The sequence below is a fragment of the Argopecten irradians genome, chromosome 8 (genome assembly GCF_041381155.1).
Source record: "Argopecten irradians isolate NY chromosome 8, Ai_NY, whole genome shotgun sequence".
Taxonomy (NCBI): Eukaryota; Metazoa; Mollusca; class Bivalvia; order Pectinida; family Pectinidae; genus Argopecten; species Argopecten irradians.
In genome coordinates, this window is record NC_091141.1 from 36191560 (window position 1) to 36219432 (window position 27873).

At 37.5% G+C, this 27873-nt stretch overlaps 2 protein-coding genes across 2 annotated transcripts in view; both read right to left on the bottom strand.

Annotated features, from left to right (window-relative positions):
* Positions 1-469: 469 nt before the first annotated feature.
* Positions 470-27873, bottom strand: part of LOC138330246 (bridge-like lipid transfer protein family member 3B) — a 93499-nt gene continuing 66095 nt past the window's right edge. Inside the window, exons 11-18 of the mRNA XM_069277716.1 lie at positions 13484-13590; positions 12998-13066; positions 11225-12374; positions 10248-10840; positions 9043-9199; positions 7972-8240; positions 7245-7347; positions 470-4400 (exon numbers count right to left, since the gene is read on the bottom strand). Of these exons, the coding sequence (XP_069133817.1) occupies positions 3943-4400; positions 7245-7347; positions 7972-8240; positions 9043-9199; positions 10248-10840; positions 11225-12374; positions 12998-13066; positions 13484-13590 (2906 nt within the window). The 3' untranslated portion in view covers positions 470-3942. The remainder of the gene's footprint in view (positions 4401-7244; positions 7348-7971; positions 8241-9042; positions 9200-10247; positions 10841-11224; positions 12375-12997; positions 13067-13483; positions 13591-27873) is intronic.
* The window catches only part of LOC138328847 (bridge-like lipid transfer protein family member 3B), a 43715-nt gene continuing 29474 nt past the window's right edge, over positions 13633-27873 (bottom strand). The window contains exon 3 of the mRNA XM_069275570.1: positions 13633-13993. Within this exon, the coding sequence (XP_069131671.1) occupies positions 13968-13993 (26 nt within the window). The 3' untranslated portion in view covers positions 13633-13967. The remainder of the gene's footprint in view (positions 13994-27873) is intronic.

Genomic DNA, 27873 nt, shown 5'->3' on the forward strand with positions numbered 1-27873 from the left:
GTATGCTTGCTTGATTAAAATTAGAAATCAAAGGAATTTTAGGATTTTAAGAAAGAAGTTTCAGTGATGAACGGTCACACAAAAAGACAAATACATAAACATAAATAAAATAAAACCTGCCTTAGCAAAACCTTTGTATAAAGACCACATGTTTTAGTGAAACCTCTGTATAAAGACCACATGCCTTAGCAACAACTTTTTTATAAAGACCATCTGCCTTAGCGACAACCTCTGTATAAAGACCACCTGCTTAATAAGACCAATTTCTCCGGGTCCTAAATGGTCAATTTCAACATAATTTCACCTGTGTTTAAAGATCGCTTGGCTATAAATACTTTGTGTGGTCTTTATAGACAGGTTTGACTGTATATGTATGAGGGCACAAATAACATGATGAAAAACATAAAGAAAATGTTATGTAAATCTGGTAAAAATAAATAAATACAAAATACAAACTCAAGATTGATAATTATGTGTGGCTTTGCTACTAAATCAGCAAACACATTTACTATGCATCATACAATGATTATGTGATTTGAGTAAAACATTTTAAAAGTGTTCGGTAACTGCTTGTGTCCTAATTGGATTTCTTAATTAGTCCCTCAAAAACATATGAAATCAGTACTGAGGACAGTAACATATTGTTATTACTGTAATTATATTAACTCATTTACCCCACGCATTTCATTATAGACTGGTCTAGTCATTGATTTAGAAGAGTCTAAATGTGTCTGAAGGGGTGAATGAGTTAATTAAATTACTGTTAAATTCTTAATCTATCTTAATTGATTTTGTGTTAATCATTTAAGATTTATGTACCATATAATATGTATTTATCTCACAAAGAGTCCATAACTTTTTTGTAAGTACAATTTATCACATTGCTTTCCATATGAAATGTATTGAAATGCTTTCAGCCAGTGAAATATTAACCCCTGAAGACACATTTAGACTCCTCTTAATCAAAGACTAGACCAGTCCATTATGAAATTTTTGGGGGGAACGAGTTAAGAGCAATTATCACATACATCAACCAGAATAAATACCCTCATCTTTTATTTAGCTTTACTGAGACATTTTTTCACTCCAACCAATTCTTATCAATAAATGCTAGATCAAGATAATAATATATTAACAATAAGAACATGACATTCACTTTTCCAGAAAAAAGATCAGAAATGAATGATAAAAATAAGTTCAGAATAAAATATACCTTCATATAGGCTTTACTGATTATACAATATCAATATTTTTAATCTTTTTTTGTTATCAATAGTTTTGAATAGGCAGTTAACTGGAAAAAAAACCTGTTGATATCTTGATAATAATGTTTTAACTTAAATGCAAGAAACATAATCATTGCTTATAGGGACATAATGCTACCAAGGGACATAATTGCTACCAAGGGATATACAGTAAAACCCCTATAACTCGAACAGCAGGGGACCAGATCAATAATTCGAGGAATACAGGGTATTCGACTCATCCGAGGTTGGTCATGATCGATCGTTGACAGTCAGAATGTCCAGTCTCCCTGTGACAAACAATGCATTGCATTGACATTTTAATTACCGTAATTTCAGCATTTTGGATTTTTTATGAAAGTGTTTTTTGATAGCAATATCAAGTTGAAAGATACATGTATTACATAAAAAGAGGGTTTGAAAATACTGATAACATTGTAAATCAAATGTAAACGATCGTCAAATGTGGTACAATAATTGGTTAAAACAGACAATGTGTACAATTTCGACGATTTAATTATCAAAATTATTTCACACATTTAAAAAATATATACACACTATAAAGTTATTAACCAGCATAGTTACGAACAAACAACGATACCTATGTCTACCTTGTAAAAGCGTTAGGTGACATGTGTTCACCAGGAAAGTTACGAAAATGCAATATGCGGAAAAAGATACGGAACGCACCGATAAAAACGAACATCGGTCAATGTGATTTGTACTTAGCACTATCAAATTTTGGTATCGTTTATATATCTTTTGAAAGAATGAAAAAACAGAAATTTAAAAAAAAAATATTGAACTTATACAGGAAGTCGGATGTCAGCGATTTCTTTTGACTCTTTTGTCATTTCACAATGCGTACTTTCTATTAACATGAATCAACATCTTCCGTATTTTTGTATTTAGAAGATTATTACGAGAGAGACATTGATTATGTAATGCCTTTTCTGAAATATTGAAATAAAGTTTGCATCAAACAACGACTGGCGATCGTGTAGGTAGGTAATACTGACACCATTAATCCCTTAATCACCGAAAGACTTGATACGACACTTGTATAAACACAGGTCGTGAGCTATTATCCGTGACGGTCGGTGCAGTCAGGTGTGACACAGGTAAAAAATTATCAAGGGCCGAACATCTGTTCGACGAATGCATGGGTAGATACTATGTATTTGCTGAAACGGGGATATATTTCTGTTCGAGGAATAAGGGGTATTCGACGAATAGCTGTTCGAGCTACCCGGGGTTTTGTTACATAGATTATATAGGGACACAGTTGGGACCGTACGACCAGTTCGACGAATAGGGGGTATTCGAGGAATCTGGGTTCGAGTTAGAGGGGTTTTACTGTAACCGTTACCAAGGGACATAACTAACATTAACATGGGGCATAATAGTTGGAACAAAAAGTAAGATTAACAAGGGAGATAATTATTGTAACAAGGGGCACAACTGTTGTAAACAAGAGACATAACTATTGTTAAGGAACATACTAATTTGTCAACGAGGGACAAAATATTCGTTAACATGGGACATGTACAGTAAATATCTGTACCTCAAAATTAACACATATAGTACCTATAACTGTCAAAGCTAAGAATTAAATATTCTAAAGGCAACTACAAGCACTGTTATACTTGTATTTCTACAAAATAAACTTAACACAGAAAAGCTTCTTAATCAACACTGATAAGCGAAACCGAATGTAAAACATATACATTCAGGATCGTGTAACCATAGCAACAAATGTGAAAAAAATAAATAGTCGAAATATATCAAAAGAGACAAAAATGAAATGTGATCACAGCAACTCTGCTATCCTTTTCTATAAATGTACAACAGTGACATACTGTATAACACTAAATATTTGTGGTGTAGGAATTTTCATAATTTTTGTTGTTTTCTTAGGTGCTGAAGAACCACAAACATAAAAATAATGAAATTAGTTTTGCACATTGCTTATTATTTCATATGACAACCATGAGTATTTCTATACACAAAATACTTTTTAAGTTCTAAACCACAAAAATAAGTACACATAAATATTATATGTTATACAGTATATATAATTAAACAAGTAATTATGCAGAAAATCGTAAATGGCACTTCTTGAAATTTAAAACATATAGAAATACTACTATGACTAGCTAGCTAGGATCCAAATTTGTTCACCCCGAAAACATTTAGAGTATCTTCTGAAGTAAAACACTTTCTAATTCACACATTCTTTGAATATTTCTAAAGTACAAATTTGTGGAGAGTGAGAGAGAAAATATTTGTCCATTCACAGATTCTTCATTTATGAAAAATTAAAAAAAAAAATTGCGATTGTATCCATGACAACACAAAAGTATGAATGGTAACCATGAATACAGATGGCGGGAAATTCATTCATGATTCATCTGCAAAACCCATGTAACTAACTGAAACTATTATAATGGAATTTGATATAAATAAACATGATTTCATATGACAACATATTTTCATTATTGATCTGATGCTAAAGCAAACAAATTTCACATTTTTCTTAGTGTTTTTAACAACGCATCTCTCATTCATTTTATACATGATTGATTATCGTAGCTAAAACTTCTAACATTTGACAACAATCATCACAAAATCACACCCAGTTACAACTACCGAGTCGTTAAATCCTTCCGTTGTGAGACACCACTAGAGGGCACAATGGTTAACTATGATGATCAAATCGTCGTCGACGTGATTCCGACTCCAACAATTCGTCCTGTAAAAGTTTAAGCGTATCCAATAAAGAATTCTTCTCTTTTATCAGAGTATTAATTTCATCTTCCTGGGATATCACCTTATGCTGCAGTTTCAGATTCTCAGCGATTACAGCGTTTGCGTGAACCTCACTTTCGTTCGTGCCGTTGCTTGGCAACAATGTCTTATTAAGTTTACTTTGTAAATTTTCTTTCTCCTTCTGTAGATTAGCGTTATCTTGGTTAACTTTTCTGTTCAATTGTTTTTCTTTTTGAAGGAGATTTGACATTTCCTCCAATGATTTCTGTAGTCGTTGATTTTCCTGGAACAAGGATTGATTTGCTGATGTTGCTTGTTTCTCCTCCTCCACATTCTGTTCTTCTTCTGTCTCTTTTACTTCGGGAGCGCTCGGAAAAACTGATTCAGCTGAAACAATATTAAATCATTTTTTTATAATACAGTTTGTTGGTGATAATTTATTGCTACTTTATAAGATATATATATATATATGGTATATACATCTAGCTACCGTAAAACAACTTATTTTGGCATATGATTAACACGTATTTCGCAGGTCATTAGAATTTGTGAAAATTAATCATAGCAAAAGCATCTACTACAAGTACAGTCTGCTATGCTAACCTTTTTTGCTCCAATCAGACTAGTTCATTACAATTGCCACTAGTTCAGCTGTAAATTGACTAGTCATGGGCCTCGGACTTGTGCTTAAAGTCGCATTTGTAAGCACATGTACAATACAGTAATTTTAGTGTAAACCACGAACAGTAATTGCCACTAAAATTTTGTTGGCACGAAAACGTAAAATAACAAGAGGCCCAGAGGGCCTGTATCGCTCACCTGGTTTGTAATGCCAAGTAATGTTCTGAATACAAGTTCATTGTTTCTTTTCTGAAGGAATCTTAATATTAACCTCTAAATCCCCTATTGGGCCCCACCCCTCCCGCCCCCAGGAGGTCAGAGCCAAAATTTATACAAGTTCTGTTCCCCTTCCCCCAAGGATGTTTATGGCCAAATTTGGTCACAATCCAAGCAAAACTCTAGGACAAGAAGTGATTTATAGGATTTACCTCTATTTCCCCTAATGGGCCCCACCCGTCCTGTCCTCGGGGGGCCAGAGTCAAAATTTATACAAGTTCTGTTCCCCTTCCCCCAAGGATGTTTGTGGCCAAATTTGGTTACAATTCATGTAGAACTCTATGACTAGTAGCGATTTAAAGGATTTACCTCTATTTCCCCTATTGGGCCCCGCCCCTCCTGCCCCCGGGGGACCAGAGCCAAAATTTAAACAAGTTCTGTTCCCCTTCCCCAAAGGATGCTTGTGGCCAAATTTGGTTACATTCCATTCAGAACTCTATGACTAGTAGCGATTTAAAGGATTTACCTCTATTACCCCTATTGGGCCCCGCCCCTCCTGCCCCCGGGGGACTAGAGCCAAAATTTATACAAATTCTCTTCCCCTTCCCCAAAGGATGTTGATGGCCAAATTTGGTTACATTCCATTCAGAACTCTATGACAAGTAGCGATTTAAAGGATTTACCTCTATTTCCCCTATTGGGCCCCACCCCTCCTGCCCCTGGGGGATCAGAGCCAAAATTTATACAAGTTCTGTTCCCCTTCCCCCAAGGATGTTTGTGGCCAAATTTGGTTACAATTCATGTAGAGCTCTAGGACAAGTAGAGATTTAAAGGATTTACCTCTATTTCCCCTATTGGGCCCCGCCCCTTCTGCCCCCGGGGGGTCAGAGCCAAAATTTATACAAGGTCTGTTCCCCCTCCCCCAAGGATGTTTGTGGCCAAATTTGGTTACATTCCATTCAGAACTCTATGACTAGTAGCGATTTAAAGGATTTACCTCTATTACCCCTATTGGGCCCCGCCCCTCCTGCCCCCGGGGGACCAGAGCCAAAATTTATACAAGTTCTGTTCCCCTTCCCCCAAGGATGTTTGTGGCTAATTTTGGTTACAATCCATGCAGAACTCTAGGACGAGTAGCGATTTAAAGGATTTACCTCTATTTCCCCTATTGGGCCCCGCCCCTCCTGCCCCTGGGGGACCAGAGCCAAAATTTATACAAGTTAAGTTCTGTTTCCCCTCCCCCAAGGATGTTTGTGGTCAAATTTGGTTACAATTCATGTAGAACTCTATGACTAGTAGCGATTTAAAGGATTTACCTCTATTTCCCCTATTGGGCCCCGCCCCTCCTGCCCCCGGGGGACCAGGGCCAAAATTTATACAAGTTCTGTTTCCCCTCCCCCAAGGATGTTTGTGGTCAAATTTGGTTACAATCCATGCAGAACTCTAGGACAAGTAGCGATTTATAGGATTTACCTCTATTACCCCTATTGGGCCCCGCCCCTTCTGCCCCCGGGGGGTCAGAGCCAAAATTTATACAAGGTCTGTTCCCCCTCCCCCAAGGATGTTTGTGGCCAAATTTGGTTACATTCCATTCAGAACTCTATGACTAGTAGCGATTTAAAGGATTTACCTCTATTACCCCTATTGGGCCCCGCCCCTCCTGCCCCCGGGGGACCAGAGCCAAAATTTATACAAGTTCTGTTCCCCTTCCCCCAAGGATGTTTGTAGCTAATTTTGGTTACAATCCATGCAGAACTCTAGGACGAGTAGCGATTTAAAGGATTTACCTCTATTTCCCCTATTGGGCCCCGCCCCTCCTGCCCCTGGGGGACCAGAGCCAAAATTTATACAAGTTCTGTTCCCCCTCCCCCAAGGATGTTTGTGGCCAAATTTGGTTACAATCCATGCAGAACTCTATGACTAGTAGCGATTTAAAGGAAATGTTGACGGACGGACGGACGGACGGACGGACGACGGACGGACGGACGGACGACGGACGCCGCGCCATGACATAAGCTCACCGGCCCTTCGGGCCAGGTGAGCTAAAAATGGTTTAGAGTATAGAGATATTATGATTATCATGCATTCGTATTATATAATGAAACAGAAACTACATACTCCTTATAAGGCAACCAGATAGACCTAATTAATGCTGTTTGATAGTTATATTTTACAAAATAAAATGAATAAAAGATTAATCTTGAGTATCAACTGCCACCAAGCTACTTTTACATGTGTTTATTCATACTGTACCTATGTTTTAAGAGCAAGCATTTATGAAGATGAGAATATTAATGCCAGATTCATTTGCCCACACTGAACCTTCTCAAAGGTTCAGCTGTTGGTCTGTTTGGTTTAAGGAATTTCCACTGAATATTTTTTTCGAAATGTTACCTGTTAAATGGAAGACTCCATCGTAACCACGAGATATCGCCAGATTATGAATCATACATTCTACTGGTGGAGCTGGAGGTATATTCGGCTTCGGAGCATCATCCTGTCAAACAAAATATTAGAAAATGATGAAAAGTTTTACATAAAACACGGATATATAACGCTCAGATACCTAAAATAACAGATACATTTGTTATATTAAAACAAACCAGAAAGACACACTTATCTCCCTTAACATGTAATTGCGTGAACTTATTGAGCATAAGAAGTTGTTTTTTCTTATATTTTTTTTTCTTCTGTAGTCAGTGAAAATATTATAGGAAAAAATCACCCTTTTTCATACATTTAAATTACCAGGGATACAATTTTTTTTTTTTCAATCAGTGAATTTATACCTTGAAATAGCTTTCTTTTAATAAGCCAAAAGAGAGCAGTTTTTCCAGGAAATAAAGATTTTATTTTTTATTCTACAATAGATGATGAGTTTAGAAACACTTACAAAAATACATATATATATATACACAATAATAGAAATAGATACCACTTTCATTGACCCCTTCAGACACATTTAGGCTCTTCTAAATCAAAGACTAGACCAGTCCATTATGAATTTTCAGGGGTGAATAAGTAAAATGTAATATCTCAAATCTTATTCAAGCCTAAAAAGAAATAACTGAAACCTATAAACTTCAACAACCAACGGACATATAAACTTGTGGGGCCTAACCTTTAGTGATAAATGGAAGTCACTGACTGTGACATGCATGGGTAGGCCCTGTCCCGAGGATTCGTCCTCTACAAATTTGGCCATGTTGGCTAGACTTGAGGTGTTGAAAGCGATGCCACATTTCTCCGCCATGACACTTAGGTATCCTGGAGATTCTGGTTTTGTTGTGATTGGTAGCTCTGCGTCCGCTCCTGGCCCAGACACGATCTTAAGTTTGATCGTGAAGGATTTCAGATCATCTGGGGAAACTTCAGTCTGGCCAAAAATACCTGTACATAATAAAAAAAAAACACATGTGAAAAATAAAGTACCAGTATTCTCCAAGTTGTTTAAGCTTTGCAAATCTAATCATTTTTCTACCATTATTTAATTTTTTACTTGATCAATTGGACTTATTCACATACCACGTAATACGTGATAACATTTGTGCGGGACTATTGTTTCTATTGGTGATGGAATATGACTTTAAAAGATGATTCCAGCGCTAACGTCATTTCAGCGGGACGATTACAAATAGTTACGTTCCATTACCACTGGAGATACTAGTCCCGCACAAACTTTATCAGGTATCACATGGTTTCTTATGCATATAACACACGTAAAATTTCATTGTACACATGAATTAAGTTTAAAACCAGTATGCCACAATGAGACCTTGAAAATATGTTTTGAACGATGTATATTTTCACACACGCTTCACCAAAGGGAGAATACCAACATACAAGGTAACAGTGATGACCGTTTATAAATTCATACACTGTATCGTTGTTAATATTCATCGGGGTTTGGTTTTTTCGCTAAATTTGTAAATTCCACAAAAATCGACGAATATTTTGTGGAATCTTTCGAACGTCAAGGATTTACAAAACACATCCAGTAATGTAAATGACACTTTCAAAGGCTACAATGGTGATTTGTAAAACTATGTCCTTGCAATATTAATTCGCAAAACTAAATCCTCGCAAAAAAGCTTCAAATAGTATTGCATGTTATATTTATTAGACTCTTCCAAATCAAAGACTAGACCAGTCCATTATGAAATTTTAGGGGTCAATGAGTTGGTTTACTGACCTTGTGGAGACGTGAACTTGTTATAGAAGTCCTCATAGTACATGTTGCCTGGTTGGTTGGTACTAAGGTGCCGTGCCTGGATACGAATCGCTGTATCACTTCCGTCGCTTTGCATCAGAAGCTCAGACCCACGTATACGGAATGCAATCACAGAAACCTGTAAAACATCCAATGATATGCATAGATTTGAACCCTCACTTGTTCTTTTTCCCCATTTTTATGTAAGAGTGTGTTTTGAGAGGCTGTGGTATGTTAGTGTTGTGTCTCCTTGTGATAGTGTGTCTTGGGAGGCTGTGGTATGTTAGTGTTGTATCTACTTGTGATAGTGTGTTTTGGGAGGCTGTGGTATATTTGTGTTGTATCTCCTTGTGATAGCCTATTTTGGGAGGCTGTGGTATATTTGTGTTGTATCTCCTTGTGATAGTGAGTTTTGGGAGGTTGTGGTATATTTGTGTTGTATCTCCTTGTGATAGTGTGTTTTGGGAGGTTGTGGTATATTTGTGTTGTATCTCCTTGTGATAGTGCGTTTTGGGAGGTTGTAGTATGTTAGTGCTGTATCTCCTTGTGATAGTGTGTTTTTGAAGACTATGGTATGCTAGTGTTGTATCTCCTTGTGATATTGTGTTTTAGCAGGGTGTGGTATGTTAATGTTGTATCTCCTTGTGATAGTGTGTTTTGGGAGGCTGTGGTATGTTTGTGTTGTGTCTTCCTGTGATAGTGTGTTTTGCGAGGCTGTGGTATGTTAGTGTTTTATCTCCTTTTGATAGTATGTTTGGGAGTTGGGAGGCTGTGGTATGTTAGTGTTGTGTCTCCTTGAGATAGTGTGTTTTGGGAGGCTGTGGTATGTTAGTGTTGTGTCTCCTTGAGATAGTGTGTTTTGGGAGACTGTGGTATGTTAGTGTTGTATTTCCTTTTGATAGTGTGTATGTTTTGAGAGGCTGTGGTATGTTCCTGTTTGTGTCTCCTTGTGATAGTGTGATTGTGTGTGTGTTTGGGAGGCTGTGGTATATTTCTGCTGTGTCTTCTGGTCTTTTGTTGTTATTTTACTGCAAATATCAAAACAAACATGCAATTTAATATTTAGTATTTGATTACTTTGACATTATCGAAAGAATTTTGGAAATTGTTTCATCCTAAAGTATGCAAAAGTTAAAGAACAATAGCAAATAAAAGTCAGCATCTAGTATGATTATTGCTTTACTCACCAGTTCTCTCCCCTTAGTTGCTGCAGAACTCTCTGCATATAAACTTGACACATCATCCAGCATGTCGGTATCAGTAGATGAAGCTGTCTCTGATACACCAATATTGGGATGATGAAAGGCTGGCATTTCAGCTTCTTCTAAATTCAACATCTCAAAATCCAGATCATCATCTGATAAGTCTGTTTTAATACTCATAGAATCAATGTCTTCCATCTCTTCGTTTGTGTCCATTTTGGCTTTTAATTTGTCCGTCAAACCAGTTATACCCGACAAGGCGGATGAGAACGATTTTTTCACTTGGTCGGCTGCCTTGTTTGCAGATTTCTTCATTTGCTGCGAGCCAGATCCACGGGAACCAAAGCTTGAGTCATACCCTGACGAGGAGTCGTGGTGGGAGTCGCTGAGTCCCTGACTTGAGTGAGAAATCTGTCCGGGCACAAACATCCCGGCATTGTGTAGTTCCTCCTCGCCTGTCACCGCTAGGCCGGCGTGACATTGGATCCTAGAATCGCTGAGGGACTTTGAGATGGCTGTATGGGAGGAACACTGAGATCCTGAATCTGCCATGCTGTTGTCTATCTTACAGTCCTCATCTGAAATATAAGGTCATTTTTAAAAAGAGTAACATTTATCTTCTGGCTAATATAAAACTAGGAAGGGAAAGACAAATAAACTTTTAATAATATTCGTATAACTTTTACCACATTTCTGTTTATGCTTACAAGTTTATTCTAAATGTCTCTGCCTCTGTATGAAATCTGGCTTGGGCAAGACGGACGGGGCAGGACGGAAGACAGGGGATGGGAGGAGGTGGGACAAACTCAGGTGATACTCTTTGCTTACCCTTTTATAGCAGGGATATAAAAATCAACTCCTCAAAAATCAAATTTTATATAACATTTATGTTCTATTTCTGTTTTCACTAAATGACGTTGTCATTTTAACATTTATAATTTTTATTCCTCAGTTTAACCTACCTTCTATATTACTTTCGAGACGAAGATCGATTTGCTGCGAACCTTCTTCCTTTAATTCCACATCCTCTATCAGGTCTCCGTCACGCAGACTTGCCCCTGAGGGACTCGTTTGCATATTATGTGTAAAGGGAAGTAACTCTGCCACATACGGGCACACCATGACAAACTCGACATCAGGAACCACAAGTGGCACCGAAAAAGTGGTGGGAGAAGTGGATGTTCCCAGAAAATATTCTATGTCTGCTGTTAACTGAGTCTGGAAGACTGTAAACGATTCTAAAAGTCTCATCAGGAACAGGAACTGGGAATGATTCATCTGGGCCTTCACTGGCCCCCCGACCTTTGTTACAAGGTTATAGGTCGCCAGTTGTGAACTTTGACCTTTGTCCTCAGATTTTGGAAATTGGTTTGCATTATCACAAGACGGTGTTTCGTCGGGACTGGTATCGTAGGACTCACTGTCTGTGGAATAATATTCTTTGAGAAGTCTGCGTGTGGGTCGGTCGCGCTGTGGTGATGCTCGATAGTCACGGTCTGGTGAAGACGAGTGTGAGTTAGCGTTACTGCTCCCTCTTCTACTGGTCCCACTCATGCCGATCACATCGAGCTGGTTATTCTGACTCAGTTTTGTCTCAGCCTCGTCCATCACAAGAGGCATGCAGAACCATAGAGTCACAGGAACCGATTCAACAAAGGGAATCGGACGGGATTTCGATACGGGAACTCCGACAAACTCCAGCCATGCCTGATCCGCACATATACACCAGATATCAAAGCTAGCGTTACGTTTTAATGTGTTGGTTTTCAGAAGTTTGGCGATGGCTTCAGAGCCCGCCTGGGACTCCATACCCGGGGGTAGCTGTCCTGCCACTAACTCTTTAGCATAACGCTGCATATAGGCATTGTCACGTCCGCTAGCAAACGTACTGAAGTGTGGCGGCACGCTCTTAAGTGGGTTATTGTTGTTGGGGTACTGGGAGGAGGTAAAAAGATGGCCGTTGTTGTATTCGTTGAGAACCTCTGTGAGGTCAGCTCGTCCCGTATTATCCTCAACATGTGTATTGGTGACACAGAGTTTGGAGACTTGTAGCTGGACTCCCTCCGGTCGATCTGGCTGGTTTTCTACCTTCCTCTCTGCTGACACGATCACCTACAATAAGACATATACACTGTTAAATCTGTCTTAACATTCACCTGTGCATAAAGACCACATTTTTAGGGTCCAAAAAGGCCATTTATAGCACAATTTGTGTGGTTGCAAAACTTGCATCTGCGAAATAATTGCTAATAAATAAATCATAAAATACAGTCAAACCTGTCTATAAAGACAAAGTAAAAATGGTCTCTAAAATGAAGTGGTCTTTATAGACAGGACAACCATTTGGGACTATTACAAAGAGGTCTGATTAAAAAGTGGTCGTTATACAGAGGTTGTCGCTAAAGTAGGTTGTACGGTACTACTATTATATATTGCTGTTTAGCAAGATTTTGATTTGCTAAAATTTGATTTTCCTATGTTAAATAGAAATCGCAAAATTTGTAACAAATGAAAATAACCGGTATGTTGAAACTTGAAATGAAACATTACTTCACCCAAAAGAAAGTCTATGGTACTATGGTCTACAAATCTATGGACCTATCGGTTGCCATGCTCTTTACAGTCTCAGAAGTTTTGGCACAAATCTGTGGGCATACATAAGGTCCGTTTTTATACAGATTTTCAGTTTAGATAATGGTTTTATTCTAACATCCATATGTTTCTTCGTCACTTACTCTGGGCATTAGGGCTTCAATCTTAATATCCACGTGTTGTTTTGGTGTGTCGTCCAGCATTTCAGGCGTCTGAAGCACAACATCTATATTTATAATCTGACTTCTTTGTTTCCTTGGATAATTAATAAAAAATTTTTTTGTAGTTTTTCATTTTATAATGTCGTGTTTTTTGCTTAACTTATTTTCATATTTGTTAGCATTGACTGATAGTTTGTTACACAAATCTTTACACATATCGTTGGGCTTTTTCAAACAATTTTTTACTCATAAGGACAATAACTCAAAAATGACATTTATTTGAAAATAGAGTCAATTGAGAATGAATTTCGTTCTATAAAGCAAGAAAAACATTCAAAACTGTCCTAGTCACTTGTAAATTTTCACTTCCAAAATTATGTTCTGCCAGAAAGTAAAATTAGGTAATTATGATACCATGAAAATTTCAATAATCAACAGAAACTGTTTAAATGAAAATGTTGGACGTACCACAGACTGTGAGAGGTTCAGCATGAAGAAGTTGACCCACAGCAGTGTCAGGTAGTCAAGGTTGAGTCGGATTGGGTTTACCAGCATGTACAGGTTAGCATGGGGCACTGAAACAGACAAGGGGATATAATTCCTTTATGTATAGGTTAGCGTGGGGCACTGAAATATATAACAGGAAATAGCCCATGAAATTACAGGTTAGCATGGGGCACTGAAAAATGTAATGGGAGATAACTCCTGAATTTACAGGTAAGCGTGGAGCACTGAAACAGGCAAGGGGAGATAACTCCTGAATGTGCAGGTTAGCTTGGAGCACTGAAACAGACAAGGGGAGATAACTACTAAATGTACAGGTTAGCATTGGGCACTGAAGATAACTCCTCAATATACAGGTTAGCATAGGCCACTGAAATAAACAAGGGGAGATAACTCCTTAATGTACAGGCTAGCATTGGGCACTGAAACAGACAAGGGGAGACAATTACTAAATGTACAGGTTAGCATGGGGCACTGAAACAGACAAGAAGGGATTACTCCTCAATGTACAGGTTAGCATGGGCCACTGAAACAGACAAGTGGATATAATTCCAATATGTACAGGTTAGCATGGGCCACTGAAACAGACAGGGGGAGATAAATCCTCAATATATAGGTTAGCATGGGCCACTGAAACAGACAAGTGGAGATAACTACTAAATGTACAAGTTAGCATGGGGCACTGAAACAGACAAGGGGGGAACAAGTGGAGATAACTCCTCAATGTACAGGTTAGCATGGGCCACTAAAACAGACAAGTGGATATAATTCCAATATGTACAGGTTAGCATTGGGCACTGAAGATAACTCCTCAATATACATGTTAGCATGGGCCACTGAAACAGACAAGGGGAGATAACTCCTTAATGTACAGGCTAGCATGGGGCACAGAAACAGAGAAGGGGAGATAAATCCAGCATTTACAAGAATTGTCACTGAAACAGAAATGAAAATAATTCCAGATGTGCAATATCCAAATACACATCACAAGGAGAAAGCCTTCAATGTTTTAGATAAATTCACCATTTCATTAACAAGAGGCCCACTTTTTTAGGCTAGCAAGAGGGCCTGTATCGCTCACCTGGTTTGTAATGTCAAGTCATGTTCTGAATACAGGTTCATTGTTTCTTTTCTGAAGGAATTTGAATATTTACCTCTTATTTCCCTATTGGGCCCCGCCCCTCCTGCCCCCGAGGGGTCAGAGCCAAAATTTATACAAGTTCTGTTCCCCTTCCTCAAGGATATTTGTGGCCAAATTTGGTTACAATCCATGCAGAACTCTAGGACAAGTACCGATTTATAGGATTTACCTCTATTTCCCCTATTGGGCCCCACCCTCCTGCCCCCGGGGGGTCAGAGCCAAAATTTATACAAGTTCTTTCCCCCTTCCCCCAAGGATGTTTGTGGCCAAATTTGGTTACAATCCATGCAGAACTCTAGGACAAGTAGCCATTTATAGGATTTACCTCTATTTCCCCTATTGGGCCCCGCCCCTCCTGCCCCCGGGGGGTCAGAGCCAAAATTTATACAAGTTCTGTTCCCCTTCCCTCAAGGATGTTTGTGGCCAAATTTGGTTACAATCCATGCAGAACTCTAGGACAAGTAGCGTTTTATAGGATTTACCTCTATTTCCCCTATTGGGCCCCGCCCCTCCTGCCCCCAGGGGGTCAGAGCCAAAATTTATACAAGTTCTGTTCCCCTTCCCCCAAGGATGTTTGTGGCCAAATTTGGTTACAATCCATGCAGAACTCTAGGACAAGTAGCGTTTTATAGGATTTACCTTTATTTTCCCTATTGGGCCCCGCCCCTCCTGCCCCTGGGGGGTCAGAGCCAAAATTTATACAAGTTCTGTTCCCCTTCCCCCAAGGATGTTTGTGGCCAAATTTGGTTACAATCCATGCAGAACTCTAGGACAAGTAGCGTTTTATAGGATTTACCTCTATTTCTCCTATTGGGCCCCGCCCCTCCTGCCCACGGGGGGTCAGAGCCAAAATTTATACAAGTTCTGTTCCCCTTCCCCCAAGGATGTTTGTGGCCAAATTTGGTTACAATCCATGCTTAACTCTAGGACAAGTAGCGATTTATAGGATTTACCTCTATTTCCCCTATTGGGCCCCACCCTCCTGCCCCCGGGGGTCAGAGCCAAAATTTGTACAAGTTCTGTTCCCCTTCCCCCAAGGATGTTTGTGGCCAAATTTGGTTACAATCCATGCAGAACTCTAGAACAAGTAGCGATTTATAGGATTTACCTCTATTTCCCCTATTGGGCCCCGCCCCTCCTGCCCCCAGGGGGGTCAGAGCCAAAATTTATACAATTTCATTCCCCCTTCCCCCAAGGATGTTTGTGGCCAAATTTGGTTACAATCCATGCAGAACTCTAGGACAAGTAGCGATTTATAGGATTTACCTCTATTTCCCCTATTGGGCCCCACCCCTCCTGCCCCCGGGGGGTCAGAGCCAAAATTTATACAAGTTCTGTTACCCTTCCATCAAGGATGTTTGTGGCCAAATTTGGTTACAATCCATGCAGAACTCTAGGACAAGTAGCGATTTATAGGATTTACCTCTATTTCCCCTATTGGGCCCCACCCCTCCTGCCCCCAGGGGGTCAGAGCCAAAATTTATACAAGTTCTGTTACCCTTCCATCAAGGATGTTTGTGGCCAAATTTGGTTACAATCCATGCAGAACTCTAGGACAAGTAGCGTTTTATAGGATTTACCTTTATTTCCCCTATTGGGCCCCACCCCTCCTGCCCCCAGGGGGTCAGAGCCAAAATTTATACAAGTTCTGTTACCCTTCCATCAAGGATGTTTGTGGCCAAATTTGGTTACAATCCATGCAGAACTCTAGGACAAGTAGCGATTTATAGGATTTACCTCTATTTCCCCTATTGGGCCCCACCCCTCCTGCCCCCAGGGGGTCAGAGCCAAAATTTATACAAGTTCTGTTACCCTTCCATCAAGGATGTTTGTGGCCAAATTTGGTTACAATCCATGCAGAACTCTAGGACAAGTAGCGTTTTATAGGATTTACCTTTATTTCCCCTATTGGGCCCCGCCCCTCCTGCCCCCAGGGGGTCAGAGCCAAAATTTATACAAGTTCTGTTCCCCTTCCCCCAAGGATGTTTGTGGCCAAATTTGGTTACAATCCATGCAGAACTCTAGGACAAGTAGCGTTTTATAGGATTTACCTCTATTTCCCCTATTGGGCCCCGCCCCTCCTGCCCCCGGGGGGTCAGAGCCAAAATTTATACAAGTTCTGTTCCCCTTCCCCCAAGGATGTTTATGGCCAAATTTGGTTACAATCCATGCAGAACTCTAGGACAAGTAGCGTTTTATAGGATTTACCTTTATTTTCCCTATTGGGCCCCGCCCCTCCTGCCCCTGGGGGGTCAGAGCCAAAATTTATACAAGTTCTGTTCCCCTTCCCCCAAGGATGTTTGTGGCCAAATTACAATCCATGCAGAACTCTATGACAAGTAGCGATTTAAAGGAAATGTTGACGGACGGACGACGGACGGACGACGGACGATGGACGCCGCGCCATGACATAAGCTCATGAGCTAAAAATGATTTAGACTTTTTTAGGCTAGCAAGTCTCCCAATACTGCTGAAAATAACTACGACATCCAAAAGATGTTTCAGAAAATATCTTCAACACTCAAGATGGTAACTAATATTTAGTCCTAAGTGAATACAAGGGAGGTAACTGAGGAAGGAATAAGTTTGAAATAATACAAGATATGTATATTGAAAGGGAAGTAACTCTTGAAATACAAAGTGTAAGAACACAATAGACTTGGAACATATTTATAATACAGAAATCTCTATACAAAAGTTATATATCGTATACATAATTGAGTCCTTTCCTATGATATTTATTGACTGGACATTGATCGATGTATCCAGAAGCTAACGCTGTGACAAAATTGACACTATATGTTATCCTAGGGTGACAGGTGATCTAATATAATGATGTAATTACTCTATATAATTATTCATAAGTGAGTTTCCCGGGAACAGACTACACATAACCTGAACTCATTTGGCCCTGAAATTCAATAATGGACTCGTCTAGTCTTTGATTTAGAAGAGTCTAAATGTGTCTTTAGGGGTGAATGAACAATGTAATGCCCTTCTCCTATAATGGATTGTTGTATATATGTATATAATCATGTAATTTGTATGCATATGAGAAATGGTCGCGGTGGCCAAGTGGTTAAAATGTCCCAACAAATGACCACAAGCCCTCCACCTCTGGGTCATGAGTTCAAATCCGATGTGGGGGCAGTTGCCAAGTACTGACCGCTGGTTGGTGGCTTTCTCCAGGTACTCCAGTTTCCCCTAGAAACTTGTTCTTTGATATGGAATGTTAGACAGGAATCTGAGTTCTAATCCGATGTGGGGGCAGTTGCCAGGTACTGACTGCTGGTTGGTGGCTTTCTCCAGGTACTCCGGTTTCCCCTAGAAACTTGTTCTTTGATATGGAATGTTAGACAGGAATCCAAATCCTCAATTGATCCCACAAACGGGATGGTGTTAGATTAGAAAATACGACAAAATGAATATCTAATAACAGGCTTTACAATTGTTTTATGATATTCTATAATTTTGTCATAATATTCAGATGCCAGATACAGAAGGTCAGGTCAGAAAATTGAAGTGCAAGCTAAAATAGTCTGGACACTTTAAAATAACATTCGACAGAGTACAAAGATTTACCATTAAAACATTACCTCACTCATTCATTAATGGGGAAACATTTAATTGTGAGCCTATATTAATGACTGACATTTACTATCATAATTATGGGCTTTAATGTTTATGAAGTGGAAGAGTTATGACGTTAGGCCTAAAATAATTTAGATGATTCACATTGTCAGCACACTCCGGCACAATCAATATCGTAATGTTTTAGCTTTGTGAGTTGAACATATACATGTAAAACATTACTACAAGGCTGTGAGACCTATAGGTATTTCTGACTAATCAACAATACTGTTATTCACCCCTAAAGACACATTTAGACTCTTCTAAATCAAATACTGGACCAGTCCATTATGGAATTTTAGGGATGAATGAGGTAATCATTGGGGTGTTACAATCACACAGAAGCATTTGAAACGGCTTTTGAGTCAGGAAATAATCCTTTATTGGACGTAAACAAAATTAAAATGGCATTTATAATCTTTTCCTTTGATTTTCAATTTTCTCCTCAAATTCGCAATAGTTTGTAATATGATTCCCTTTTTTGACTCTTTCCGTACTTTATACTCTTTCCCTTAATTGCACTGGAATTAATTATTATGCTTGACCCTGGAATTTTCAAAGATGTCAGACAATATGCAGAGTTATTTGTTTATGAATTTATATAATCCAGCCATGAACAGTTTGTGCAATCATATGAATTTAATGAGAAATTATTTTTAGGAGTTATGTTCAATTAGAACCTGTATTGAAATTAATCGAATTTTAAGAAAGTGTCATCCATTTTGAAAAAATATGTCAACCAGCCATTTTGTTTAATATCATAGTGTTGCTTGATTTGTCATATTTCTTGTAAAAGAATGTAAACAGGGTCAAACGTAGCTTTGAAAATTTCAAAATAATTTGTTTTTCAGTGAAAGAACACTTAAAGATGTCCGTGATGGCTGTCGACTGACAATGGGGAAGAGGAAGGGTAAAATCATGTCAACGACAACTACAAACAGTGGTACAGAAAGAATAACTCTAACGAAATGATTGAAGCCCATGTACTTTTACATAATATTTACTTAACTAAACAAAATAAATGAAAATACCACCTGAAGATATTAATTCAGACATTTCTACAATTATCGCAACTGAATTGAATGCTTATAGAATGTATTTAGGGGAAAAATAAGGTAAAAGTATATTTTGATATCAGACCAGAAGGGGCATGTACCAGAAATAACATTGATCTGCTAGTGATTTATTTCCATAAAGAAAAGCTAGTCTGATATTTTTTTGTGGATTGTCCTGGTTTCGGTAGACATTTAATCCGTGCGCTGTAGAGAATATCGGAGTCCTGCACCAGACAGTAACTAAAGACTAGGTATACTGTTCTAAACTGTACCGCTGACGTCTGTCACTGACAGAACTGGCGCCATTAAGCATCGGCAATCCCACGGAGCCTGAGGTCTGTTGATTTACAGACAACAATTAGGATGGGAAAACATCGTAACTAACCTTTTGTACATTGGCTACCATCAAACAGAACCACCCATTTCTTTACCACAAACATGGACGAAATAGTACAACATCGAAATGGTACCATCAATTTCTTGTTCAATGGTTACCACAAAAAAGGCCAAAATGGTACACCAACCACCAATTTCTTGTACAATGGTTACCACAAAAACGGCCAAAATGACACCACCAATTTCTTGTACAATGATTACCACAAACATGGTTGAAATGGTACTGCCAATTTATTTTATAATATCTAATCAATTTATTACAAACCTGAAAAAGATAAAACTTTGTGTGTGTACCGTTGAATTGGAGGGCAAATCCCTTTCACAAACACTTGTTTTAAACATTCTTTAGCATGTAAAATTAATTTTGTTTCAGGTACCTATACAAAGATGACACTACAAAACATTAGAAGTGAATAAAATATTCCATTACCTTTATTAGAACACACCACACAACAACTTGGTAGTTACGAATTTGAGGTTTGTTAACCAATATATATCAGAATTGATACTGCTTTACAGAAAAGCAAGTGTTAGACAGAAAGCTTCTTCCAAATTAAAAACAAGGTTTAAATAATTCATCGTTTCAAATCTTGTGACATATGGTAGAAACACTCTTCTTTAGAAATTTAGAAATCTGGAAAGCATATGTTGGAGCCAAATTGTTAAATTGTGGTTGTGTTAGTCTTTGTAGGCACAAGAACCGAGATGGATAGTAAGATGTGAGGGTGTATATAAGTTCCATGATTGTGGTTGTCTTCCAGTCAAACACAAAGGCTGTGGTTTTATTTAAGGACAAAGATGCAAGAATATGTTTTCAATTTGACTTCAAGAACAAGGATGCGATGCAAGAGTGTGGTTTATGGTTGTCTTCAAGGTCAAGGACACATGTATGAAGAGTATGGTTGTCTTCAAGGTCAAGGACACATGTATGAAGGGTTTGGTTGTCTTCAAGGTCAAGAACACAAGTATGAAGAGTTTGGTTGTCTTTAAGGTCAAGAACACATGTATGAAGAGTTTGGTCGTCTTCAATGTCAAGGACACAAGAATGAAGAATGTGATTGTCTTCAAGGTCAAGGACACATGTATGAAGAGTTGGTTTTCTTCAAGGTCAAGGACACATGTATGAAGTGTTTGTTTGTCTTCAAGGTCAAGGACACATGTATGAAGAGTTTGGTTGTTTTCATTGTCAAGGACACAAGCCTTAAAACAGTTTGGATGTCTTCAAGGTCAAGGACACATGAATGAAGAGTTTGTTTGTCTTCAATGTCAAGGACACAAGTCTTAAAAGAGTTTGGATGTCTTCAAGGTCAAGGACACATGTGTGAAGAGTTTGTTTGTCTTTAATGTCATAGACACAAGTCTTAAAAGTGATTGGATGTCTTCAATGTCAAGGACACATGTATGAAGTGTTTGGTTGTCTTCAAGGTCAAGGAAACAAGTATGAAGAATTTGGATGTCTTCAAGGTCAAGGACACATGTATGAAGTGTTTGGTTGTCTTCAAAGTCAAAGAAACAAGTATGAAGAGTTTGGTTGTCTTCAAGGTCATGGATACATTGTCTTCAAGGTCAAGGACACAAGTATAAAATATACAAAGAGTGTGATCATTTTCCAAGGTCAAAAGTACATGCTCAGCATAAATACCTGTGTGAGATTGTTATGTAAAAGTGGCTGGTACTACAGACCAGTTTGATAGCTAGACCCCCTCTTTGAAATCTTGGTCTGGATATATAGCAATAGGTTACTAGTTTAAATTGCAGTATGCTTCTTTTCAATAACCTTTTTCAAATTCTATCCCTGATATTCTAGCTCTAATGGAAAAAGATAAGAATGAAAAGAAAGACAGATTTAGAAGATTTCGTCATACAGGAGAGAGGATACCAGGAGGCATCTTTGTGAACAAGAACAGGAGCTGGACTTAAGTGTCTTGTATCTACATCTATTGTGTAAAAGGTTACTAAATTAATTAAAAGCGAAATTATTACTTTCTGTTAATAAAGATGTCACTGCAAGTATTAGTTTCAGAATCGACACAAACCTGTTCCGTAGAGATTGGACCTCGATGGCCTCATCTGACCTATAAAAACACAACACGAAGATAAATTTTCTTTAGATCTTTTTCTATCCATGTCATAATTTGTTTGGACTTCAATTCCTATCGTAATATCAAACTTCAATCTCCTTATGGTCAGTTTTGTACTTTTCGATATATTTTGATATCGAGTCTGGTGAAGAGGATCTCTATGTTTCAAGCCTGTTTCGGTACATAAATTTATCTAACTTTACAGGTTCACATGTTTATAAGACAATAATATAATTCCTAATTAAGACTAATAGAATCTTACATGGGTCTGTGAAGTGGACAGGGATATCTCAACCCGAGTGAAAGATTTTGGTCAGTCAACCTGAGGCTTGCCGAGGGTTGATGGCCAAAATCTTTCACTTTGCAGACCCATGTTTGATTCTTTTTCTCCCATACTTAGTAGAAACATTATGAAATTCCACTTAGTTTCCAGCTTTTTCATCGCGCCAGTATCGCAGAAACGTCGTTATGCGTCAAAATTGATGACATCATCTACAATGCACACCCCAGTTATGCCGCATGTATTAATGACGTTACGTTATTGTCTAGCGCGTGTGAGCCGTCTTACAACCCCCTGTGTAAGATAGAGATATTTTTTCCCTAGCAACCACGGGATATCCCTGTGAAGAATGGGAGAAAAAAACTTGTCTTTAATGACAATGGGTGGGACAAAGAATAAATGGCCTGATAAGCCTTATAAAACACAGCATGGAGGTAAACTGAGTATTTATTTTATTTTATATTATTGTTTATCAATCAGAACAAAGAGATATTCCAATGTAAAATTGCAGTACATGAGCACCTTTCCATTAGAAAGGATAGGCCTGTTCCTCTGGGAATCTGGTAAAACAATGGCCGGAGCATCCAACCATAACCATTGTTTATAGAAACCATCCTTTGTTTATGATATGCTTAATATCACACATATGGAAATGTATATATAAATATCTCATATTGTTTTTATGCCTCTATGATATATCCCTGTATGATGAAATAATAAGCGAACTGATTTGTTCTGAGAAACGAGAATTAAAGGTACTAATTCATGTACCGGGTACCACGTGACACTGATAACATTTGTTTGGGACTGATGTTAAAAGATGATATCCTGCACTAACATCATTTCAGCAGAAAGATTACAAACAGCTCTTATAAAGAGTTCAAAGAAGTTCCATCGCCACAGGAGATACAATATACTGCACCAATATTATTGGGTATTACGTGGTACATGAATTATTCCCATTGTCATTATTATACGCCCAATATGGAAATAAACGTTTGATTAATCTATTTAAAATGTTCTAGAAGTGATAAGTGTTGTTTTAAATGTAAGCTAATAACTATTGGGACTACAAAATCATCAAATTTGTTTCACAGTTATATTTCAAAAATAAAAATCCATAATTTTTGGTTCAGGTATACGACTTAATTCATTCACCCCTGAAGACACATTTAGACTCTACCAATTCAAAGACTAGACCAGTCCATTATGCAATTTTAGGGGTGAATATTAAGGAATCTCTTCATTTAACACTCATTTTATATGAAAGAGCTAACAATTTTATAAAGCTATACAAAAGGTAGAGAGAAAATAGTACAGGAGCAATGCCCTAATGTTGTAAATCTACTCCTGATAAGATCAATCAAGTTGAGCACAAAGAAATTCTCAGAGATAAGCATTAATGAAGGGAGTTAAAATTACAGTATTTTATCTTATAATACCCACACTAATGAATACTCCCCTTGTTACTACATTTCAATATACCAAGGTCACATGTTGCTAGTTTCTGCATCCATATTCATGAATGTAAGAAGTGTTTTTTAGATTTTACACAAAGTGATATGTTGCTAGTTGCTTTATTTCGCTTGGGTGTCGTTCGCCAACTCTTTGATTTTAGTAAATTATCCTAAATTCATATTCATGAATGTAGCAGGTTCTTTTGAGATTTTACATGAGTTTGTGCTTTTAATCTCTAATTAATTGGTCTTTATTAGAGAAGCAGCATCCATAATTTGATAGATGCGTTATATGTTTCCCAAAGCCAAATCTGATTTACATAAAAGAAATGCAATATAAATATTTTACACAGATGACCAAACGTTCACAACCTAAGTTGGTAAAAACCGATCATAAAAGTGTTTTACACACACCATGAAATTTCAGTCATCGCTTCACATAAACAACAGCCTGGAATACAAACATTTGTAGACAACTTATCAAGAGTTAAGTTTAAGTGACAGCAAGAAACTCAAAATTTTGATTGGTTGATCTGAGATATTATGAGCACATCATTTCTGGAATGGACTTTATTAAATATTGAAGATTATAACCTTAGCTGGCACGCATGGAATGTCAAGACATTTTGGATATTCAGCATGCAAAACATTAACTTCAAATCTAAATATGTTTCTCTGCAAAAATTTTTATTGGCAAGGATGTTCTGAAACATCATCTCTGGACGGGATATAGATCTCTATTTTGAAGATAATAGGGAAACATGGAATGAAAATATTTCATATTATAGACTTTGAAGACGAGGACTTTTAAATCAGAAAATTTTTCACTGCAGGACTTTTTGTTGTACGAGAATGTTGACAAAAATGACTTCCATCACAGAATTTGGAAAGTTAAATCAACAATGTTTACAATTAGAAGGCTGGAAATATTGATAAAAAAATTTGTCTAATAATGAATAGTTACATGATGTTAATTATTTTTAATTGCTTTGATTCTGAAGGCCAGTGATTTAAGATATTCCTTCCAAAAGGTAAAGGATTAAGATCTGTGTTAAGGATTACCGGTAAGATCTGTGTCAAGGATTGAGATGACTTTGCAATAATAAAAGACATCATTAGACTGATGGATGCAGATGTAATGAACTTCGGACATGATGAATTAAGATGGAATTACATTATTTTGTGGCGTTTTGGATGAAGATTTGATGGATCAGATTTTCTAAACATTATATTGATATCTACCTCCAGCAATTACAGATTATCACATTCAATGACTCATCATAAAGTACTTTTCTTGTTGACTGACAACATTTCATGATGTGATAACAAATTTTTCATGTGCTTGATTGCTGAAGTTTCATTTGTAATTCCAGTTATAAGCAACTGATGGGACAATTTAAAAGAAACATTTGCGACTCTGAGGTAATGTTTGTAAGTTCCATGAAGACTATGGCAAGATCTATTACTTTGAACAGAACATTTTTATCAAACCAAATTCTATAAACAGGTAGATTTTTCCATTGACTGCTATATATTTCCTATTTCTACTTTTTGTGCTGATAGATTTAGTTGTAATTCATAAACATTTTGTAGTATAAGAGTCTCATTGATTGTGAAACAATGGCTGCTAATAACACAACGGTTTCCATGGAAACAACAGCCCTTGTCCATCGTGTTATGGCTACAACCATAGCAACACTTGGCTGTATAACAAACATAGGCACCATTGTAGCTATTCTGAAAACGAGGCTGTATCAGGAAGCAGCCATGTTGTTTGTGTTGAATCTAATTATTCTACAGTTGATTCCATGTATGTCTACATTTCCTTATATAGCCTACCTATCATTCACCGACCATGACCATTACGTACCTGAAAAAATGGCTACCACTTTTTGTAGGATCATGGGATATTTCACCAACAGTATTTTCGGCACGGAGGTCATTGGTTTAATACTAATTTCTGTTAATCGATACATACTTATCGTACATTTCAACAAATATGAAAAAATTTATAAACACGGACGAAACAAAGAAATAATGCTAGCAGTTTCTTGGAGCATCTTTCCCATAGTATTACTACTTCCTGTTACGGAGGTCTGGGGACAGTTCAAATATGATTCTAGGATGTTTCTTTGCCATCCTTTTAATCAAGATTCATTTGGAACATGTTTAATCCTCTCTGCTGTTCCAAGCTTCCCTGTCCTAGCTTTTTGTTACATCGCCATGATCAGGAAAGTTTGGAAAAGTAGACTAACAGTGAACGGAATTCTAACGACTCAACAGGCCAATGAGCAGACAACAACTTCCTGTCAACTACGTTACAAACAGGATATACATCTGATTGTCACAGTAATTTTGATACTGACCTCATTCTGCGTTCTTTTTACACCATTTCTAGTCATATCTAGTTTTCCCACACAGGATCTTGTAACAGAGTTATTCATTCTATATTTAGGTTGGTCACATTGTGTTATAAATACTCTGGTGTATAGTTTCCGGAACTCGCACATCCTGAAGGTTTATTGCTGCAAGGGCTAGTAACGCTATCTAAGTCCAAATCAATTCCTTTGAGTCAATAGTTAAGCTTTTGCCTTTGTTGGAAAGGCTTTGTTTTTTTAGTTTAGTTGAGCATTTGCCTTTGTAAGGATGGCTTTGGATTTTTAGCGGAGTATTTGTCTTTGTGAAGACAGCTTTGGATTTTTAGTTTAGTTGAGCATTTGTCTGTATGAGGATGGTTTTGGATTTTAGTTTAGTTGAGCATTTGTCTTTATGAGGATGGCTTTGGTTTTTTAGCTGAGCATTTGTCTTTGTGAAGAAGGCTTTGGGTTTTCAGCTGAGCATTTGTCTTTATGAGGAAGGTCTTGGATTTTTAGTTGAGCATTTGTCTTTGTGAGGAATGCTTAAAATTTTTAGTTGAGCATTTGTCTTTGCTAGGAAGGCTTTGGGTTACTAGCTGAGCATTTCTCTTTGTGAGGTCATCAGGCTTTGTACAATATTCGACAATATACCTGAGTCCATTGCAGTCACATTCTCTGCCCATGGGCTCACACCTAAAATTAATCTATCAATAGTTTGATCAATTCGGGTTTGCGACAACTGATTTATTAGTTGTCAGTATATCCTCACCAAGGTTCACTTATGTAAATCTACGTGAGGACTGAGATTTCCTTCATTTTCATTTTACCATGGACATTGCCTTGCTTGAGACTTCCCTCACTTCTGAGCGGGAACAGGAGAAGTAGTTGATTGACCTTTTAACCCGTATTACATACTGATATCTACTATGTACCTTGATCAAAGAAATTAAAGTGTATGAATTAGAAGTATTGTGTCAATTATGTTTAAATCCACAAGACCAGCATTCATCATTAACCGCAAATAAGACCCTCCATCTAGAGAAGAAATAAAGGTCAAAAGTGGAGGGGGTCTTATTTGCAGACAACCCGCCTGATAACGTTGATCTATTAGGCCACCATCTTGGATTTTTGAATGTCTTGTCATTGTTGCAACAGTCGTAAGTCAGATGGGTAATAGCATGGTGTACCAGCATTGATAATAATAATAAAGATGTATGAATAAAATTCTATCAAATGTGATGACAAATGATAATGCCTGCATGTAAAATTGGACTTTATAATGAATATTATATATTGTGAAATTCTGGATAACTTTCCATATAAGGGCATTATGATGTGGATGGGCCCGTTGGGAATCTGGTAACATCAATAAAACAATGGCTGTATATATCCTGTCACATCACTGCTCATTCGTAACCGTTGTTTAAATATATCACACATTCTGAAATGTTTATGTTATCTAAAATCACAACTCGGAAAATTGTTCATGACTATTTATTGTGTCCACACATTTTCAAATCACAACCAGAAGCTGACCTGGTTTGTTCTGAGAAAAAAAATTTCATGTAATCGCACACAAAATGTTAGAAATCTTAAATTTGGAGAAGTTGCAGGTACCAACAAATTGGCAAATCAGGTAAGCTGCGTTTTAATTTCACTATTATTTTCAACATATTTGTTTTTTTGTTTGTTTTTACCACATTTTTTCTTTCTTCTTGTAACTCAAAATATATCCTTAAAGTCTCTTTTCCATTAAGCTAAAACCTTTCTCACTTTTGGCATAGAGACATAGAAAATTCAAGTAAATGTCAAATTTATTTCACAAAATTAATGATTGCCAAAATCTAATATTGAAATTTTTTAATTATTCGATTTCAATATTTTTATCTTTAAGTAATATAAGAAGCTCAAACTTTTCAATTGTGTTAATGGTGTATAGAAAGTAACTTTTGCGACT